The sequence below is a fragment of the Apus apus genome, chromosome 1, assembly GCF_020740795.1.
Source record: "Apus apus isolate bApuApu2 chromosome 1, bApuApu2.pri.cur, whole genome shotgun sequence".
In the NCBI taxonomy this organism is placed as follows: domain Eukaryota; kingdom Metazoa; phylum Chordata; class Aves; order Apodiformes; family Apodidae; genus Apus; species Apus apus.
In genome coordinates this window covers 150,070,799-150,092,632 of record NC_067282.1, presented here as the reverse complement: position 1 = coordinate 150,092,632, position 21,834 = coordinate 150,070,799, and the positions used below count along the sequence as shown (strand labels likewise).

Here is a 21,834-nt window from a genome sequence, read left to right as displayed (position 1 = left end):
AAAACTTCCTGCAAGTACCTCTGATGTCCAATCAGCCAGGCAAGGCATTTCACTTAAAAACCAGGCTGTGCCACACTGCCTTGCCCCATGGTAATGAAAGGTAAGGAAAAGGCTGAGGTGCTTAATGACTTCTTTGCCTTAGTCTTCCATAACAGTACCAGTTAAGTTGAGGGAACGCAACTCTCTAAGCTAGGTGGCAGAGACCAGGAGCAGAACAACCCCCCACAATCCAGGAGGAGATGGTCAGTGACCTGTTACACCATGTAAATTGTCACAAATTTATTGGGCTGGATGGGATGCACCCAAGAGTGCTGAAAGAGCTGGTGAGATCGCTCACCAAGCCACTTTCCATCATTTATCAACAGTCCTGGCTGACTGGAGAGGTACAAGCAGATTGGAAATCAGCCAATGTAACCCTCCTACATAAGAGCAGATGGATGATCCAGAAAATTACAGGCCAGTTAGTCTGACTTCAGTACCAGGGGAGCTGATGGACACTAAGCTGAGTGTCAATCTGCTTGAGGGCAGGGAGGCTCTGCAGAGTGGTCTCAGCAGGCTTGATTAATGGGCCAATGCCAATTGCATGAGTTTCAATAAAGCCAAATATTGGGTCCTACATTTTTGCCACAACAACCCTTGTCAGCGCTTCAGGTTTGGGAATCAGTGGCTGGAGAGCTGCCCAGCTGAGAGGGACCTGGGGATGTTGATTGACAGCCAGCTGAATATGAGCCAGGAGTGTGCCCAGGTGGCCAAGAGGGCCAATGGCATCCTGGCCTGCATCAAAAATAGTGTGATGAACAGGACTAGGGGGGAGATCCTGCTCCTCTACTGAGCCTTGGTGGCTGCACCTCGAGCACTGTGTGCACTTTTGGGCACTGCAGTATAGGAAGAACACTGAGGTGCTGGAAAGGGTGCAGAGAAGGGCAACAAGGCTGATTAGGGGTCTGGAGAACAGGTCTTATGAGGAGGGGCTGAGGCAGCTGGAGCTGTTCAGCCTGGAGAAGAGGAGGCTGAGATGACACCTCATTGCTCTCTACAGCTACCTGAAAGGAGGTTATAGTGAGGTGGGTGTGTTGGCCTCTTCTCCCTAGTGACTAGTGATAGGACAAGAGGAAATGGGGCCAAGTTGTGCCAGGGGAGCTTCAGATATTAAGGAAAAATTCTTTGCAGAAAGAGTGGTGAGGCATTGGAACAGGCTGCCCAGGGAAGTGGTGGAGGCACCGTCCTTGGAGGTGTTCAAAAAATGGGTGGACGTAGTCTTTCAGGAGATGGTTTAGTGGTTAGAGGTTGAGGGCAGACAATTTGACTTGATGATCTTGAAGGTCTTTTCTAACCTTGATGATTCAATTATTCTATGCCTTGCTCTGTGGTCAGGATGCAATCTCTTTAAAACCACTGGAACCATGGAAAGTAAGAACTGATACTAAAATGTGGAAGGGCCAGTTATATCTAGCTAAGCTGCTGACAGTAACATTCCTACCCATGTAAAAATGCACTGGGAGGTGATGCTTGAGCTCTCCTGTTAGGTATCTAGGAGGTTGCTGCACCATGTAACACAGGTATCTCTTTGCCAATGTCCTGTCCCTAACAATTGCCAAAAAAAAACCAAAACCCAAAAAACAGGAAAAAAGGAGGAAATTGTCCCATGAGAGTCAATAGCAAAGCCAGACCTTACTGCAGGCTTGGCCCATTGAAGAGGCTCCCAGGCGGCTGAGTGCATCCAAAACGCTTGATATTTCAGCAACAGCCAAGAGTTGTGTGCTCCAAAAGAAAACCCAAGGAACAAGTCAGGACACTGTCTGTCAGCTGCACTGTTGCTCCAGTTATTTTGTTTGAGCCATTTTCCTAGAAAAAAAAAAGTCACATCAACATTGTGGCACCCATGGCTGGTCAGAGCTGCGTGCACCTGCAGTAAGGGGCATGTGCTGCTCTCAGCCAGAGCTTTTCCTCCTCTCCCTGTTTCTGTCTCATCCTGTTTAACTTTTAAGCCCTGTTTGCTTACTTTGCTAGTCAAAACAGGGCTTTATTTTTCTTCTCTAGGATGTGCAAGGCTAGTGCAAGTAGTTAGAGAAGCAAGCTGTCCTCCTTCCCCAACATCAATACCCTCCTTGCCAACAATAATTATACTACACGGGGAGTTTTTATCTAATCTGCTCATGCATGTGAGGGGGTGGTGGTGTTAGAGATGGGATATGCCACCTCTTGATGCTTTCTGGGTTTTCTTAAATGCCACATTTTGACCTACAAGATTAGGAAAAGGATTCCTCACATTCATCTGCAGCTCCGCTGGCAGTTGCCCCTTCAGCCTCTGGCCTGGGTCTGGCACATACCTTGCAGCCTAATTCGTTTGCATACTGTCTGCATTTTCTTCACACCCATACCATGCTTTAACTCCCAAAGAGGTATTTCCACTCCCCCAAGTGAAGTTTCAACTTCTTATTCAGAAATGCATTTGCTTAGACTAGCCCACTAAGCAGGACAGGAGCCCTAGCATAGGTACACAGCAGAAAACATTCTCAGTAGCTTGCTCTCTCTCTGCAATTTAACCTTAGGGTTGCAATTCGATACATTTACTGGCTTCAGACATTGCTCAAATGTGCTCAAAACATGTAAGATCAGGCAGTGGATGCTACTGGGAAGAAAGACTTGGCCCAAACAGGAAGCCTTTATTAATTTAACTTGATTTTACCAAATTCCAGGGGGCTTGAAAACTAAATTCAGTTGCAGATAGGACATCAGAGGGGAATTCAGTCACATCTACCAGCTCAGCAGGAGGCAAAATTCTTACTTGTGAAGCAATCTCCAATCATTTTGTTATCTTAACAGCCATGAAAATAATTGAGCTATGTTATTTGGCTTTACTCCCCTTTCTGCAAGGCTGCCAGTCTAACCATTTCACCAACAGCACTGCCAGTTCAGCATTGTCCATGGCAACAGGGCTGTACCTCTTCAGAGGGAAAGCAGAATGGCTAGAAGTGGGATTGTAAAGAATATAATCAGCTTCTGAGATCCAGAAGGTTACTGGTATAAATATATTTATATATACACACCCTCTTATTCTGTTTGGAATACCAAACCTGCTTCAGCAACTTTTTCTGTCATGGTAATTAAGTTTCTCTCATATAGTTTTGGGGTTTTTTTTTAGCTAATCAATGAAAGATTGAACAGAAAGGCTGCAGACAACATACAGAGAAGTCTACTTGCTTCACAGATGGCTGAAGTGGAGCAGGAATTAGTTGTGCTACCCTTCTGTTGGGGTTTTTGAATCCAAACTGAAATGAAAACTTAGTCCTACAATGGGGACCTTTGTGTCTGGCTGGGCTCAACCCTGAATGATGAACAGTTTATAACAGTGATGATAGTGGTGATGAAGGTGAAGTTCATGCTAACAGGTTGGGATATGGCAAATGTTCACCCTCGTACATGAAATACCAGAGCACTGTTGCTTTCCCCATTGGTGTTACATACTGCTTTCTCTAGATGCCATCCTCACAGATTGGTGCCTCCCTCAGGCCTCACTGGTAGATCAGACAGGGGTATCAGACGATCTCTCTTTTCTCCTATTGTGCACAAGAGGCTTTTGGGACACCCTTGGTGTATAATAGATGTCAGTTGCAGTTGACAGTGGTCTCATGCTTCCTTGGCTTAACACTCAAATCAGGTAGCATGAGCTATTCCCTCTTGTCATCTGTGTCCCTTAACAATTTTCCTTCCCTGCAGCTTTGATTTGGCTGTGGGGCAGAGATCCAAGGGAGAGCTTTGATTTATTTTGCCTCTGCTCAGGAGAGGCGGCACAGATTTCCTGGCTGGTTGCTCCTCTGAGCCCTTTCCTCTATCAAGAAGGGCCCCCGAACCTCTCCCCAGTCACATGTGGGTAGTAAAGCTTGTTCACAGCAGCTCTATGAGAGCCAGGAGGGGATCAGTTTGGGTTTAGTGACAGAGTTCATCTCCCCCTTCTCCACTCTTAGTCCAAGCTTTGTGTACACAGGCTGGCTTAGCCCCAGGTAAATACAGCAACTGCATATTTTCTTGCTGCTCTCAGGTCAAGAAAGCAAGCGGGGAAGGGCATAATAACATGCTTCTCTCACCTCCTTCACCAGTATCAGAACGTTTTGCAAGCACCTACCTGTTACACAATACCCCACCGACATCCACTGTGTCTGTTTTTTGTTCCCTCTCCCTCACCCCAAGTTCTCTCAGCTGATTAAAATCTTCAACTTGCTGGGTCCCGAGAAGTTCCCCCTCGTGGAGCAAACATTCTTCCCAAGCCATAAGCAGATGGTGAGTACCTTTCTTTCTTCTGACAATAGTGTGAATGTGAGTTGGGCACAAGACATGGTGGTGGGGATTCTGGGAAGACTCTCAATTTTACTTACAGAGTAATTACTAGCTAAAAAGCAACATGCAAAAAGCACTGCTCAGGAACCTCTTTCCTTTCTCGCCCAGCCCTCCCCCACGTCACACATGGACCCTGAAAAAGTGAACCGTGAGAACAGCCCCAAAACCAAAGCAAAAATCAGTTGTTAAATCTAGTCAACAAAAGCTCATCCCTCAGAGCAATCACTTTATTCAGATAAAATGGATTTTTTTCCTTTCTGAAATTGCTTAAAACATGTTGGTGATTGCAGACACGGGCCATAAGAGTTGTTTGCTTCACAATGCCAGTTTGCTTGGTCTGTCACATGGTTGCCATCCATGAAACATTTATCAGCCTGACTAGGTACTCTAAGCAAGTTGGAGTTTTTGAAAGAGTTTGTTTCAGCTTTTATTGTTTCCTTTGCACAGTGGCTCTGGGGTCTAGTCTTTCTGTCAACAACTAAACACTCAGTGCCCTGTGTGGCTACTGGGCACAGTACCAAACTCTTAGGGCACCTTCCAAAGAGATCTGTGTAGGTGCCTTTAGTCCTGGAGAACAAAACAAAGTGAGCAGCTTTGTTTAAAACTGTTCATGTCTCTTGCTTTCCCTGGGTTAAAAAATGTGCTAGTCCTTCATTAATTTTTCCTCCCAACTTACATCCATGAATTAGTGGCTCTTTTTACCTGGTTGAGGCTTCGATGAGACCCTGTGTGAACCACAATGTCCCCCATGTGAGCCACTGGCTGGCTGAGCTTATTTCCCACACTTGCTTGTGAACTCTAGCAGCATTGGCAGCCTGAAGGTTAGGGTTGTTGAGACGTCAAACTCGGGCTCAAAACCATTCAAACCCCTCTTTTCTCACACACATTTTGCAACACTGTGGGCCAACCACAATGCTCAACAGGGTGTAAATACCTGATATAGACACGTAGTGGAGCTTCAAAATCCAAAAGGAAGCTTCACTGAGATTCTTGTGAAGAATCCCACCGGTGCACACTAGGTACCTTGAAATGCCTTGAAATGCCAGTCCTTCATCTCTCCATTCCAATAATCAGTTCTCTAGCCAGGCTGTGTGGGCAACAGCACTTCCATACCTGACAGGAGGCACATCATGAAGGGTAAGTAAAGTCCTAAGTGCTGTGAAGCACTCTAGTTGTGCTGTGGTAAGAGTTGTATTATTAAGCCATAAAGAAACAGATGGTCTTTAAAACACTATGTGACAGTTTGTTGCAGCCTTTTAAGACAAATTAGTTGATAAATCCTGCTGTGTTTAGTTCCCACCAATTTATAAAGAGGGGTTTTGTGACATATGTAATGCTTCATAACAGTTGTAACTTTGTCTGACCATCACGTCAGGAATGGTATTTTTGGAAGACTTGATTAAGGTTTTCATTGCAAATACATTAGCTAGCACTTTCAGTCTGGAAATCTGATTCGTGATTCCTCAGCATGTAAATGCATTTGTTACTAGCACAGTAGTTTGGTTTAGCAGAGCACTGATCTTTATTTCATGTGTCTGTCATCTTTCTAACTGATGACCTACTTGGAAAGCCTATTGCTTACTTGCAGATGCTACTGCTTACTCCCAAAAGAATACAGGAACCTTTTAAAACTGTAGATAACCTCATCTGAACACAAACAGTATTGTTGATATGCAAGCTTGAGTAATCTGGTTTAAAACAGTCACGTTCCAAACGTTCACACAAGCAACATTCCACATGGGCAATTTCAGACCAGCTCTTTACAGGTGAGGGGTCTGCCTCACAGAATAAACCTATGTAACTTCTCAAGATCTTTTCTGGGTGTATCTTGACACGATTCTAGGCTGTGAGGGCAGGTGCTTAAGCCAGGAAAGCTCTGTTGCAGTCATCAGCAAATCACCAAATACCCATGAAAGTTGCTTGCCCATGGTGCATCAGCTTCTCCATGTGTCAGATAGGAAAATAATTATGCCCCTTCTCCACTCATTTCTTCCCTTTGGTGGAGGTGATTTCAAGCTGTACCAGCCAGCACTCATAAAATACACTGTGGTCCTTTGATGGCTGACCCCCTGGAAGTGTTTATAACTAGTGTTATTGTTTTACCTCTTTGCTATGTGATATACTTTAAATCCTTGCATAAGAGATCCTCATCCTGTCCAAAACTTTCCGAAGCTTACTTTCTAAATCTTTGGATTAAACATAGAACAGATTTTAAAATGTTTCATTCTTCCAAACTTGCAGACAATAGAGATTTTCCTAAAGAAAAAGTGAGACAAAGGAAACTTCTAACAGTAGATCCATTTCTGTGAGGATTTTCATGTAGTTGAAAATGCTTTCTCTGAAGAGTCCTTCCATGATCACAGGGCATTTTTAACCAGCCTCAAACAGTAAACTTAAAGAAAGGACACAAGGCTCTGACATTTCACAGTTGGAAAGATCCAAAAGATGAATCTCTGTTCCCTTTGCCACGGGCATGTACCTTTTAATCCTCCTGCCAGTTTACTGGAAATAAAAGCAATCTGGCAATTGCTCTTCTGAGGCCCTACTGGTACTACCTGACAGCCATAATGACTGCCTTGCTCTGGAGTGACCCCCTATGGCCAATTAACAAGTGGGATACGTTAACTTCAAAAGGATTTTTATTTTATTTTTTTTGTCTCCTGTATTTAAGAAGAGGGAGGGGCTGCTGGAAGGATGACTTTGCCAAAGAGCAAGAATTGCCAGAGGTGGAATATCTGCTTTGGGCCCAATAAAATGGTATTGAGAAAGAGAAGGAAATTAATAAATCCACTTGCAATCCATTTGTGTATATTTGAAGTGGACAGAAACTAAAACAAGTGAAGCAGAGACAGAATGTCTGTGATAGAAATAAAACCACTTTACTGTTTAGAATAAAAGGACACTATAAAAAGTGAACATTATGCAACATTACCTTAAAAGACAATATACATTCACTGAATATAAAATTTATAAATAACATGGAGGAAAACTGTAAACAGTGCTAGAAAATTTAGCAACAAATACATTCCTTCTGGACAAGGTTTTTCACACGGGTCTGGTTCCCTCCCCACGTTTCCATGACTATCAGGAACAACGGAGTGGCTCTATGAAGGAAGGACAGCATCAGAGAGAAGGAGAAGCCAGTACAGGCAAAGCAGCAGCAAATGTTTAGTGGATTTTTAAGATTTTTCTCAAGACTGGTAGCCCCAAAAGCCACTTATTCTGAAAAAGACAAAGAACTTCTGCAGTTCCCTAAATTTTGTTCTGCCTTTCTAAGCCATAAAACACATTGCAAGTGAGATATACTTTCAGAGGCATCTGAAACACTGCAAACTTGTTCCATTGGAGGCCTTTACTTCAGACAGTCTTTACTGTAGAAAAGACAAGCATTTGTTTTCCATCACCTTGAGGCAGCATTTTGCTCCAGCCAAGTATGAATGGGACATGAATATATATTTAGGTTTTAGAATAGTCCTACCTAAAGGGCACCGTAACTCTTTAAATACGGGAAATTTGGACCTAAACCAGCAATTTTGTGCCATACATGGGAGGGGGAAGCCTCCCACAAGAGGACTTTATTCAAGGTACTCCATGCACAGATCTCCTGCTCTCTAGCCCCTCCATTTTGGAAAAGGAAAATCAAATACAGTCTTTCCCAAACTTTCAATATATTTTTTCTTTATTTATTTTTTCTTTCATTCTAAAGGGGAAAACACTCTCAAGAGAGTAAGGAAAAATATCTATAAATAAGAGAGCAAACAGCAACAGCCTAGAAATGTGATACACATCTTATAAAGTAATTTTGGTGTGTTTAAAGCATAGGGGAGGGGAAGAGGAAGCTCTCATCAGGTACATGTCCAAAGGTTGTGCTCTCATGAGCTGTGCTGTTGACAGTTCCCCTGACCTTAGGTTATGGGGTGAAGCAAGGAGCATGTCAGAGGTGTCAGGAAGATACTTGTGCTGCAGGAAGCCACTGTATGTTCCATAGCGTAACATTTTGGGGAGAACATCACACCTGCCTCCTCACATCTCCATGCCTGGTGTTCCCACATACTGCGTGGACTACTATAATGAGGGACAGAGCTTTGTCCACTGGCAGTTAGAAGAGACTTAGCAAGGCAGTAGAAAGGAGAGCAGACAGAAGAAAGAACAGAGAAAAAGGAGCAAGTCTTTGAGTCTGATTTAGAGCCTGTTCAATCCATTTAATGGCTCCTTCCCACTTCAAGGGAGCCTTCAGTCAGGTTCTTAATGATACCACAGGCTAAAGCCTAGCCTGTGAAACACGTCCCTGATAGCATGCACAGAAACAAAATTCAGAAGCCTCCCAAAAGAAATGTATTTTTACTGGATTCTTCCCCCTCCTTTTGGCTCCACGTTTTTAAAAGCCTTAAAAACTGTTTCTTTACACAGCAAGGGGAAAGATTTGCTACCAAACGCACCCCTGCCCGTCTAGCTGTCTGCATCTCAGAAATATTTTACCATCTGCAATACAAAATGGGAATACACTTCATTTTCTGGTAATGCATCTGCTGTTTTGTTGTTTACAAAGCACATAGCTACATTATATCCTACTTAGGGACACAAGTCCTCATAGCATTAGAATGTAAATATGTTCACAATAATTTGAGTGCAATACTGTGATGTCTCAGCTAGCTAAATGAATCAGTGACAGGTAAAATACGCAGAGCTGCAGTTTAATGAATATTCTAATCAATACTTCACTGCGTTGAGGGGCATTTTCATCTAGCCTTCAGGAGCCATGAGGAATGGCTGCAGCTCCAAGAGACACCAGCTTTGCAATGTCACCTTGAGCTTGAGGAAGGCCATCTCCAGCGCTGCCGACTCCACACGATGCAAACAGTGGGGGGTGGTGAGGCTGCCTTCCACTCTGCCCTCAGCAACCCTCAGAGATTTTGTCAGCCATGCAGAGATCAAACAGAGATTGCTCCACTGTGCCCAAAGCCCAACCCAGTTCTCTGCCAAAAGTGGCAACATTCTGACCCACCACCTTATCCTGTGATGGGTGCTGTGAGACACCCTACTCTCCCTCTCATCTCCAACCCATGATTTAGGAGTAGTCACAGGGAAGAGGACTTCTGAAAAGTGTTCCAAGTCTGAATCACAGGAAAATCCAACCGACTTTCAGTGTGGTTGCCACTCGGAGCAACTGAAAAAAAACTAACCACCACCACAGCAGACCTAGGGACCTCTTACATCAACTCTTTGAAAATGCCCTTTAAAGCCCATGGTAAAAATGAAGCTACGTGCTTTTTGCTGCAACAATTCATCTAGTAAATGGGGCGTTTCAGGGGATGTAGGTCTGGCAGAGCTCCGGTGGCACACAAGGAACATAAAAATGCATCAGGGCCTATCTCAGAGACCCTGTATTTTTATTTGCACTTGACAAAGAGGCTCCAAAAAACTCTCGGTAATTGAGGTCACTGACTGTAAAATGCTGTATTGCCCCGGGGCTGGAATTACTGTAACACTTTTTCCTGCTGGTGGCAGCTCTGCTTTCTAAGCGGAATGAATTGAAGATACATGAAAACTTAAGATAAATAATCACAATAATACAAAAATGAAGTTAAGCATAATCTTCTCCCTGCCCAAGCCCTCCCCATCCAAAACTCAGTCACCCCTTTTTGTCAGCACCCCTTCTTCACCATCATTAAAACTTAAAATACTTTTATTTGATAAGAAAAATTATATTATAGTTTTCTTAATAAAAAACAAAATAGAACGAAAACACTTCTCCAGTCGACAGCAAAGCACAGGACAGTAAGGCTCCTTCTCCCACATCACTGCAGGACGTGGTATAAGCACATGCAGAGAGCTATGCTTAACAGTGCCTAGAGGGAAACACAGCACTTGACACAGAAGGAATCCTCTGGGCAGCTGAAACTTTATGATCCCAGCCGGCACTTATTAGGAGACCACTTTTCCTTGCCTAGCCCCCTCACACGCTTCCTTTCACTGTATAAACAAATGCAGCTAGTATAGCTGCAGGGGAGGAACCGTGGTGCAAGGAGGTGCAGAGGAAACGATGACTGTAGCCACTACTGCAGATACACTGGAGCTTCAATATCTTAAAAACAACTCACTGACTCGGAATGTCAATATTTCTGTCTTTAAAACACAATCAAACCATTCTTTTGTTTATAACACCAAAAAAATTCCACCTCCTGTCAAAAATAGCTTATGTCATTAAATGTATATACATCTTAGTTCAGCAAAACACTATTTTGGCAATAGATTTTTTTTTTAATAGTAAGAGCTCTAGCAAGTCTCCCCTTTCCCTCTTCCATGTGATTGATTTACAGTTGGTATCTTTGCATCTGTTTGGTTTAAGGTATTCACAAGCTGGTTTTGCCATTGAAGCTAAGCTGCAAAATTTCAGGGGCCAAAACTAGATGGCACAGCACTTCATCTGCTCTGCTGTAGGTGGATTTACCTCCCTGAACATAGGGGATGGGGCTTTTGTTTTTGAAACAACAACAAAAATACAAAATACTCTCTCTTTTGTTCTGGGGAAAGCCAGAACTTCAAATATGCTGTTGCATTCACACTGTGACTGAATTAGCTAGGACAATCAGTCAGCAATGCTTTTACCAGATGATGTGGACAGACACACCAGGTGAATTCTCCTACTGCTGGAGTCAATCACATTGTCAATCTCTCCCACAGAGGAGGATTTCTTTTGGACATAGGTTGTTTTTTTTTTCCCCACAGTTTAGGCTTGGTTTCTTTTCAGTTTGTTTCATTTGCCAATTTGATTAATGAAACCTGTTTTCCTTCACGCAGATGTGTCTACATATTTTCAGCACTTAGTGCATGAGGAGGGGTGATGGGAAGCGAGCGCATAGAAGAATAGAGTGCCTAATCGGCATAGTTTTTAGATTTTTGTTTTCCTAAAAAAATAGAGATTATATTGCTACAGCTAATGATACATGTAAGAGAGCAAGAGCTCAATTTTTTTTCTTTTCTTTTTTTTTTGTTCCTCCCATTTTTCCCTCTGGTGTGCAAAAGTAAGCTCCCAAATGTCATCTGACCAAAATGAGTGGTATCAAAAAATGGAAAAGGTGATTACAAATTGAGTAAGGTAGCACAGACTTTTTTCTTTTCTTTCCTTTTTTTTTTTTCCTTTTGTTTTTAAAGTATTTGAAGTGCTAAAATTTGCATGAAAACAGGCACTAATTTCATTGTCATCATCATGATCTGGTAAGAGTTAGTGTCCAAAGGAAGATCAGCCACAAGTAAGGGAGAGGGGAGATAAGGAAGGAATAGCGTGCTCAGGGATCTGTGGCATTGATTATCGTTTTATCTGGAGGTGCCCATCCTCTATACCAGCTGCAGTAACCTTCCACCCTCTGGATGCAGGCATAGTGCTTTGCTTGGTAGCCTGAGTGGCCGAAGTTGGAGAGCATGTCTGTCCAAATACACTCATTCTTGGAGGTGACAAAGCAGGGCAAATAGTAGCAGGGCCGAATCTGCAATTGTAAGGAGCAATCAGTTAAGACTACATGGAAAAACAACATTTTATATAATGTCTTTTCACCAGAGACAAGGGATTCAAAACTGCACTCCCTCAAACCTTGCTTACTCACCCAAAATTCAGCCTCAGTTCAAAAAGCACGTAAGCATGTGCTTATTTTCACATATGCAGGTAGTTTCAGAGTCAAAAGGGCTTTTCTGGTGCAGAAAAGTAGAGCTTGTGTCTATGTTTTTGCAGGCCCAAGGCCATGAGCAAAAACCTTAGTGCCAGTGCCAGGCTGTGAGGTTTTATGCACTCAAAATGTTTACACAGGAAAAAAGTTGGACCTATCTTGCCAAGCCTCTGGTACCTGATTTCAACAACCTGCTAATGATTCTGCATAGATTCTGAAAGCCTACCCCAGCCCAAATTAATTCCAACCGGGCATTAAAAAGGCATGGACTCTGCATTTTTATTTGATTGTCTGTTCTCTGGTCTCAATGCTACAGCTGAGCTTTAATTTTTTGCTGTAAAAATTGTTGTCCTGCATTTCTCTTCCTGGCTGTTCACCAGCATCATTGATATTACCGGCCCGGGGAAACAATTCTAGGGTTTGAATGTCTTAAGGCCACCTAATTAGAGAGGCATAATTAGGCACATACCTTGCATCCACAGCCCAGATGATAGCGATGATTCAGTCCTTTACGCTGGGACAGAGTCAGTCGGTCCCATTTCTCATACCAGTTGCACAGGCCAGTGTAAACCTTCCCTTCATACACACGGCCTTGAAAACAGAGACACGGTCACAAGTTAGCACTTCTCAGCTCGAGCACTTTTCTTGTTTCCTGAGATTGCTAATGCTCTCAATATGTTTGGCTTCAGTCACCGCCCAGCAACTGCTTTCTTTTTATTAACTGGTTCAGAAACCTCTGGCCGGCAAGATTACAGCACTTCTCTAAGTTAGAGGAGAGTTGTGCCAGCTGTAAGCATCAGCAACAACATGCAGGTGGGTAATGCTGCCAGGCTCCTCTCAACAACAAAGTGAATTGACACCTTCGCTAGAAACAAGACTTGGCAACTGTCACACCTCTGTCCCCTTGCATCCCCCCATCTCAGCAGCCTGCGTTTCTGCAGCTCATTCCAAAAGGGATCTTCCGTTTCTGGCACAGCCAAGTAGCAACTAGTTCCCTGTGATAGACATGCCAGCTCAGGTATGAATAGACAGCTGTGGACTGTCATACAGCCTATTTGTCACCACATGGCTGAGTATAACAGATAGGTTAGGAATGAGAGGGAAATCTAAGAAGTGGAATAACACTCAGTATTAGAGTATTGAATACCAAAAGACTATTGGCCATCTTCACACTTGGGAAGCTGTCTATACAGCTGCCTGTGTCCTTAGCAGGTGTATGTATAGAACAGAAGAGGTTTTGATTATGAAGTACACTGTCTTTTACCTGTAATCAAATATTGGTACTTGTTGACCTCCAGCTTGACTCCACAAAGACTTTCAGAGGCTTCTGTGTAGATGTACTGAACGTGTGGCATTATCTGGAAGCCCCTGTACATCTAGAGAAAGAATAAAAATGCTTTAAGTCAACTTAAGATGACAACTTTTCATTTTGATTCTTTACAGTCTATGTTCCTAGACTTCTGGCAAGCAGTGAACTTTTAGCATTTACAAGTTTGAAGGACTAGCAGTAGCTAGACTCTGAGGAAAGTCACCCCATCAGATCTGCTGGTAAAGCAGAATACCCACCTGCTAACAAGCCATTGCAATTCAGCACAGGGACCAGTTTTCCCCACTCGCATTAGTTCCAGTGGCACTGAATGAGCAAAGCACCAACACTACCAGCTCTGCCAACATCCTGAACATTTTTTTCCCTTTATATAGCTCATAATTTGGGAGAAATTAAATTAGTTCAAGTTTGGAATCTCTCCCCTTCACGTGATTTAAACAATTTCTTCCAAACGAAGGGATTTTTCTTCAAAACAATGACCTCGTTTTCCAGTGTTGCTCCTGTAAGTGTTTCAAACCCTTGGCGCTTGATCTAAGTCACCAAGCCAGACACCTCCTCCTTAAATGCTGACCACAGCAACTCCTGATGACCTCAGCAAGGATTTCATGTTTCTCTAACTAAATGAATGCAGAAATAGAATTCTACAGCATCACCTAAATTTAGCCCAGTACTGATGGGCACCATGAAGAAAATATCATGTATACGTAATTCCTCTGCACTCCATCTCCTTTTTCATAATCTTTCTTCCAGTTCAGTTTAATTGAAATACGAACCCACAGATATAATGGCAGTTGGATTCAGTCAGAAATTAGCATGTGGCCTTATCTGACCTGACCTTACGCCGCAATTTAGGGAAACTCATGCCCACTTGCTAGTAGCATAATGAAGTCTGTGCGTAGCAACGAAACAACTGCTGCATGTGTAGACTGGACCAAATAAAAATATCCTATTTTTGAAACACTGAGGATTATTTTCCTGAGAATTTCATCTTGGCTATCTTTTCAAAGCATTCAGTTTCTCTTTCTTCCCCACCAACTGTATGAATGGCCAATGCTTAAAAGTTAAAGGAAAACAGTAAGAGTCAGAGAGAATCACAGTTTGAAAGCACGTCCCAGCTTATCCTTTCCTCTGTCAGCTTTAGTGATAGATAGCACATTCACATTTAGTTTAGCTGTAAATATGAAAGTGAGGCAAAAGAAGAAAAAAATTCCAGACAATCCACAGCTATAGATCCTTGCTGCTCAGCCAGCTAAGCAGTGGCATTCTCCTCCATGTGGTATTCCATTTCATGAGGTCCCCTATTATCCCACGATATTTCACTATTCCCCCACCTCTTTTAAAAACAACAAACCTTTTCCTTTCTGAAAGAGTGTCTGTTGATTGAACTTTTTTTAAAGCTAGGCCCAGATACCACTTATTAAAATATAAGAAACTACTACTAATTCTGCTATGCTGAGAGGTCAGACTGTCTTCTGAGCATCCACAGACTGTCTCCCAGGTTATTTTTTCTCCTTAGTTATGTTAGCCCAAACAGCATAATCTTATAACAGTATCACAACCCAGTAACAGCACTACCATGTACAGTAAAACACATGCTGAAGGGTTTGCATTTTCCAGCCTTTCTTCTGAACTCAGCAAATATGCAAGGAAAGCATCTTTTTAAAATAAATCATACTGTATCAAAAAAACCTCACAGATCATGTTTGAAATATATAATTGTTTCTACAAGCAAGTAAAGTCTTTCAAGGAATATGGAAGAACTGAACCTTGCCTAATCTCTGCTTTATCCCTACAATTTTCTTGGTATGGCATGTTCTATGCAGATTTTCCAATTATGCTTCAGACAGCTGGAAATCTAGGTTCTGGCACAAGCACCCCATCTGTCCTTGGATAAGTTATTTAGCCCTCAGTACATTTTAGCTCCTCATCTGTTGAACAGCTCTGCCTTGCCTCCCATGGGTACTGCAAGGAAAGGCACATAGAAGAAAGGTCACGCGTTCAGACCCCATTCTAGTGGGTGTTACACCAAGAAGCTATGATAACAGCATCGAAGCAGATAAGACAAGCTAAGATAACAGCTGGGGCTGCCCAGTCTCTCCAGGCAGTGCTTTACCTACACTGCAGAGAGCTGTATGCTGTGCATGTGCTGTACAAGTGATCTGTCACTCAGCGTCATGTCAGGCCAATCAAGTAGCTGTGCTATAAAGTCTACACATGCAGAGGAACACTTTGAGCCCACTCTTCCCCCTGCAGAAAAGGACAAGCAAGACTAACCAATCCTCTGAGAAGCTGCTCAGGACCCTTACAGCCATCACTCCTCACATCTTCTGCAGCATCAAGCTCAACGTGACTGCCTGTGAAGTAACTAGTGATGCTGAACTGGTGTTTGGTTTTCAACCTAATTTACAGTTCACATTACCATCAGAGACTCCATTGTCAGGGTTGCTGAAGGAAGCATGCTCTATCTCCCAAAAAGTACTTCAGCTCACCCCTGAGTGACCCGTCATTGATGCTAGCAACTGTCACACTAACTGACCCAGTGCTGGGTGCAGCCAGGGCCTGCCTCATCCTCTCATGACTAAAGAAAATTCACCATGACCTCTGTTCTCAGTGAAGGAAAAAGAAAATTTGGCAAGGGGGAATCTTCTTCAGATGTCCTCTTTAAAAAAAAACAAAACAAAAACAAAACCAAAAAAAAACAACAACAAAAAACCCCAAACACCTTAAGCATTATTTTTGGATATACAAAATATCCTGGAAGTGCTATTAGACCAGCCAGAAGACAACCAAGCATAAAGCTAGCCTCTCTCCTAACTGCTACCCTCAGAGTCCTCCTGTCACCACAAAAGCATATTTTCAGAAGCGTAATGACAGGGAACAAAGTATTAGCAAGCATCACATGGTGGTGTCTGCTGGTGCTGCTCTATTTCCAGCTGTGTCAGCATTCCCCTTAGCAGCTCCCATACTGCCTCAGAAAGGCACATGCAAATCTTGTGGTGGTTCTTGCTGCATGATTGAATTCACCCTGTGATACGATGTTCCTCCCTCTGTCCTTCTCATGTGAGGTTGCAGCAGATACCAAGGCTTGGAGTCCTCTTGTCTAACCTTCAGCTACCCAGAATTTAGGTACTTCATAAGAATTAGGGATCTTCTTCAGTCAAACTCCAAGAACGGGCAGCTCCAGAACAACTCAGCCCCTCCTAAAATAGCTGTCTGAAACTGCTGGGCTGAATTACACTTTGGTGGTTCCTATCTCCCTCCATTGACAATCAAGAGAGCAGGAAAGTCTCAACACCTCATTTTAGTCTGTCTAAAATTAAACTAAATTAATCCCACCCCACTTCTTTCCTCCTGGGACTATCAGGTTTCAACCCTTAGAGTCATTTTACAGATTAGCAACAAACCAAGGAAAGCATCCTTGCTTCTGACAGCCTTTGCAGAGTGCTGCCATGGTCAACCAGGACTATTTGTGTACATGGAGGAGAAATATCTTATCTCCTTGTTTCCTCTGCAGTTTCCTGAAATAGGTTTGGGCCATTCTCAGAATGCAATGCAGCATCACAGAACATGCAAGGGGTTAGATCAGTCTTGTGCAGATTCGTAACACATGATCTTGAAATGCTCTTAAATTACTTGAGAAAGCAGTGGGGAAAGGCAGAGGGCACTTGAAAAAGCACAAGGCCTTTTCAGACAACAAGCCTGAATGCTAGAAAGCCTGGTGCTGTTCTGTGCCTGTGGGCTGATCTTGTGCTCCAGTCCAGGCCTCAAGATGGTTTAGTTGTGAAATTCAGCAGCAAGTTCAGGAGTGCTAGTGAGAGCAAGAACCAGCCACAGTAAACTCCAAGGAACCCATGAAAGAAACATAAAGATTGTTTGTTGCCTTTTAAGGCTCTCAGTGCTTTTCACAGGCAATTCAGTACCCAGTGATAGACTAAATGGCTTGTTTATTTTTCATCTGCAGGTGCAGATGGGTTTATAGGTGGCCAAAAAACACTAACATGTTAGTTTTATCTTCAGAGTTGTTCCCATGCAGCTGTGCAGAGCCATAGGCCTCCTCAGTTTTCTTTTCAGCAGGAGGACAGTCAGCTTTCACTGGGACAAGCAAAGGAGAGATTTGCTGCGTCATTCTGAGCTCCCCCACTGTATGGAGCTGAATCCCTCTTTATACTGAAGTCTGTAAGCTCAGCAGAAAGACAGCAGGGTTTCAAAGAGGACACTCGGTTTGTTTGTTTATCAAGAACTATGTCCTCCGGACATACCAGTTCTACTGAGCACTTTGACTGCTCCAGGTTCCTTCCTGTCAAAGGTCACAGTTAAATGTCCACTGCAAGACCTCACCAGCCCACCACCTATGTAGCAGGCATAAAGGCAGTTTGATCAACACACCATCTCCCCTTCAGAATAATTCTCATTTTTGTTGGACATGTAGCTTCCTAACTAAACACCATGGAACTGCTCCTGCAAAAAAACACAATTATTCTCTTGTGGTCTTGGCATGAGGATGTTGCAGATTACTGCAGTTATCTGCTGTGAACATCCTGGCCCCTGTGCTGCAGAATAACAAAGTGAAAACAGCCGGGACAGGCTTAGGCATCTTATTTAAAGATTGACGTGATGGTGTCTATTGACAGTAGAGTGGCTGCGGCTCCATTCAACATGCTCACCTTGCCTGGGCCTGTGCTCTAGAAGCCTTTTCTATTTGTAGCACGGACACTCCTAGGTCAGAGGAGGAATGCTTAATGCTGTTCCAGAGATCTCTGACACTGCAGCTCACTGGCTGACAACAGAGCACGCTGCATCCTTGGTTGGGAGAGAGGCTAACATCACAGTGGGTAAAGGGCAGCAACTCATTCTGGGGACAACTGTTTTTCTAGATCACCACTGGACCTTACCCATGGTCATATGTTAGAAAGGAAGCAGGGGTCCTGTGCAGACCAGGATGAAATCAGAAAAGTTGAAACCACCGTAGCATGTGGACATTGAGTAGTTTTGTGAAGTAGGGTACACTGGCTGAGGTAAAGAGTGACAAAGCTGGCCAGGAACAGCACAGAGCGCTGCAAGCCTGATGAGGCCAGGGACAGCCATTAAAAATTCAAATTAACAAATAAATACATACATAAATCAAGGAGCGGCAGCACTGTCTCACTGCTGCCAACACAGCCAGTTGCCTTTTTTTTACAAATACAAGTTAACCAACCAATCCGCATTTCCTTCTGAATCTTAAAAAGGCAATGTTACAGATGCAGGACCTCGGCCAGCCCCGCACCTTGCGCCTGCTCGCTCCACGCGCTGGAATTCCACTCCTGTGGAAGAGCCCGGCCACGACCCGGCCGGGCGATGTGTGCGGTTCTGTGACCGCTTATGAAACGGGCTTTGAGTCTCCTCCTCCCAGCTTTCCTGCTTAGCTATAAACTGCCTTATAAAGAGAGTTACTGTTACGAGGCAGGCGAGTGACTGTTTTGGTTTTTTTCCTGAACCTTTACTTTGTCTAATATGTTTCAGATTTCTGCATCCTCTGCCAAGCTTTTCCATTCCCTTTCTTTTTTTCTTTTTTTCTTTTTTTTTTTAAGACATAAACCAGTCTTATGACTGGAATGGCACAGCCAAGAAAAACAATCTAGGGCTGATTTTTAGCATTACATAACAAGTTTAAGAAAAAAAAAAAAACCTAAGTCTAAAGTAGCAGATTGAGTGCAGTTTATGCAGCAAAGAATTAGAGCTCTGAAGACAGGAGCTAGAGAAACCAAGCAACTGGGGCAGGCCATCCACCTCTTTTCAGCTCAGAGTCAATGCTTTATAGCTCTTCTGAGCTGATGATATTTGAAAGATACAGTGTTTGGTTTAGCATTAGAAAAAAGACTTCACTATACAAGTTTCATTTGTCCTGTGCACAGAAAAGAAATGCCATAATTGTAACTGGAGGTCACAAAGGATGCAAGGAAAGAAGAGATGAAAGAACACTCTCCCAAGGCTAGCGTACCCCCTACCACCACTACATTTTGAATTTAATGAAAGTACTGTATGGAAAAACTTGTATTTCCACAGTCTAACACCATGTACGTTGAACACAAACAGACTCCAGTATCTAGAGAAGGCCATCTGGCATCTTTTACTACCAGAAATTTTTTAAATAAAGGAAGAATTCAGATTTTCAGCACCGTATGCCAGGAATAACCTGCTCCTTTCCACTCTCCTGGCAAACTATTGCCAATTGCTGGCCACCTTCCGTTTTGGGTGACCAATAACAATAAGTTGAGGTGCTGTTATTTTAACTACGCACAGTCTATTCGTTAATACATGTTAATTAGAATCATTATCATATCTTTAAGCCTGTGTGGAATGTCTGCAAACATACCTTCATCTGCTTGACTGTGTATCTCATCGTTCCAAATGGTCCATCTTTCATGAGTTTCTTCCCCACAACTTTAGCTCGGATCACTGTCACAAGAGAGGAAAAATACAACAAATTGTATACAGCTTCACACAACATTTCTGCTAGACCCTCCACTTCAGGAAAGATAAATTATTCTGTAAAATAAAACAAAACTCCAGGCCAACTTTCCTCTCTATTTATTCTGAATCTCATACATAACAAAGGCATGTAAAATGGGATGCCAAAGCAAGTATTTATTTAGAAATCCAGTTGTGTGTGAAGAATAAGAACAAACATGATTTATATTGAAATCTCACTGAAACCTGAAAAGCAGACTACAGCTGGGACCAAGACAGGTTAAAAATCTTTGCACCAAGCCACTGGGATGAAGTTTGTATTTAACGTCTCAACTCTCAAAAACCAAAATTATGTTCAAAAAGTTACTACATTTAAATTGGTCTTTGGGTACCTTCTGTTCAGCTTCTGCTTCCCAATAATCATGACAGTACAGTACAGAGCCCTGGAATATCCTATATCTGGGGACTTTACTACAGCTGCTACCTTTCAGATACCACAAAAACTCCCAACAAATGGCTACTGTGCAAAAACAGATTGTTCAGCAAACAAAATCCACAGTGGAAGCTGCCAGGCCAGCCAGAAGCCAACTGGAAGACAAAGTAAAGCTGACCCATAGATAAGGATTTTGAGATCCCTCAGATGGATCTAGCGGGTAGTTTACAGACAGTACTTAATGAAGAGTTCTCCTGCTCATGTATTTTTGGGGCATTCCACAAGAAAACCCCAAAACCCACAAACTACTGTTCCATCAATCTTCTTTGAAAAAGTTCTGCCCATCACCTGCTCATCTCAGTAGAGGACCAAAGCTTAGTGACATCATATAAGCACCAGAAGTGGCTTCATTTTTACAAAGGCCACACAAAATGAGGTTGGAGAAGACCATCCCAGGACAAATAAAGATCACTGTTAGAAAACCCCATACCCTAAAAGCCACTCATGCAAACAACAGGATAATAATAATAATAATAATAATAATAATAATAATAATAATAACAATAATAATAACAATAATAATAATAAATCCCCACACAAAATAAGGAACTAAGAATTCCATCAGTCAAGAGAAACATGAAAATTACAACATAATTGGACAAATCTTACCTAAAATGTTATTAATTAAAAGCTTCTCATTCCAAGGAATATTAAAATTATTCCAGTAGACTAATCCAAAGAATGAAGCATACTCATACTATGATTGACAATGTGATAGTTATTTATAAATCCCCCATAAACCCTTTTTTATGGAAAAGGAGATATCAGACACTTTTGCATAAAGCCTACAATGGTACACCACTGCAAACAACACACCTCTGCTGAATATATGGCCCAATAGTTCCAGACTATTGAAATACAACAACTAAAATGGACCAAATGCATAATTTCCTCTGAGCCTATGAAGGTCCTGGTCACAATTCCCTGCACAAGACAGACAGTACTGCTGTCGCAGCCATCTTTTGCAGCATTTCGTCTGTGTTCTGCTAATGCATCATATTAATGCATCACAGAAAAGCATTTATTAAAAAGCAGGAAGTCATGAAAGGGAGAAAAAGAGGTGGAGGTACTCCTTTGCAGGCAGGAAAACTCTACAAGTTATTTGCATTACAGCACTACCTAAAAGAAGCAACAAAGTTCAGGGATCGATTTTGCTACACAAGCATCCTGTTGCTTCTTAGCTCATTTGGGTTTCAAGCAGCCATAGAAGCCCACTGGAATAAATGGGAAAAAGAGGAGGCTAAGTTTTTGTTTGCTGCCTAGACTGAATTAATGAGGCAAAAAGCTTGTCCCAGCTTTTTGAATAATCTGAAGAACAGATCTAAAGGAAGAGACAGGTCTGGTTATACACACCAGGTTCCTGGAACTTGTTCCACGAATGGTGTGAAATGAAGACAAACTCACTCTGCTCTAATTTATATCCTGTGCTTCAGCCATACTTGTCAAATAAATTTTAAGCTAGGTAAGACATCCCTGCTGGCTTTGATTCAAAGGACCAACAAAACCTTCATTCATGGAGTGTTCAACTTCATTCTTAATTTTTTTTTTTTTCAAACTTCTAT

At 42.6% G+C, this 21,834-nt stretch overlaps 2 protein-coding genes across 2 annotated transcripts in view; one reads left to right on the top strand and one right to left on the bottom strand.

Moving 5' to 3' along the window:
• SYN3 (synapsin III) overlaps positions 1–21,834 on the top strand; it is a 198,778-nt gene that overhangs the window by 62,912 nt on the left and 114,032 nt on the right. Inside the window, exon 7 of the mRNA XM_051624297.1 lies at positions 4,192–4,281. Coding sequence (XP_051480257.1) covers positions 4,192–4,281 — 90 coding nt within the window. The remainder of the gene's footprint in view (positions 1–4,191; positions 4,282–21,834) is intronic.
• Positions 7,193–21,834, bottom strand: part of TIMP3 (TIMP metallopeptidase inhibitor 3) — a 39,229-nt gene continuing 24,587 nt past the window's right edge. The window contains exons 2-5 of the mRNA XM_051627692.1: positions 19,685–19,767; positions 13,267–13,378; positions 12,472–12,593; positions 7,193–11,825 (exon numbers count right to left, since the gene is read on the bottom strand). Coding sequence (XP_051483652.1) covers positions 11,628–11,825; positions 12,472–12,593; positions 13,267–13,378; positions 19,685–19,767 — 515 coding nt within the window. The 3' untranslated portion in view covers positions 7,193–11,627. The remainder of the gene's footprint in view (positions 11,826–12,471; positions 12,594–13,266; positions 13,379–19,684; positions 19,768–21,834) is intronic.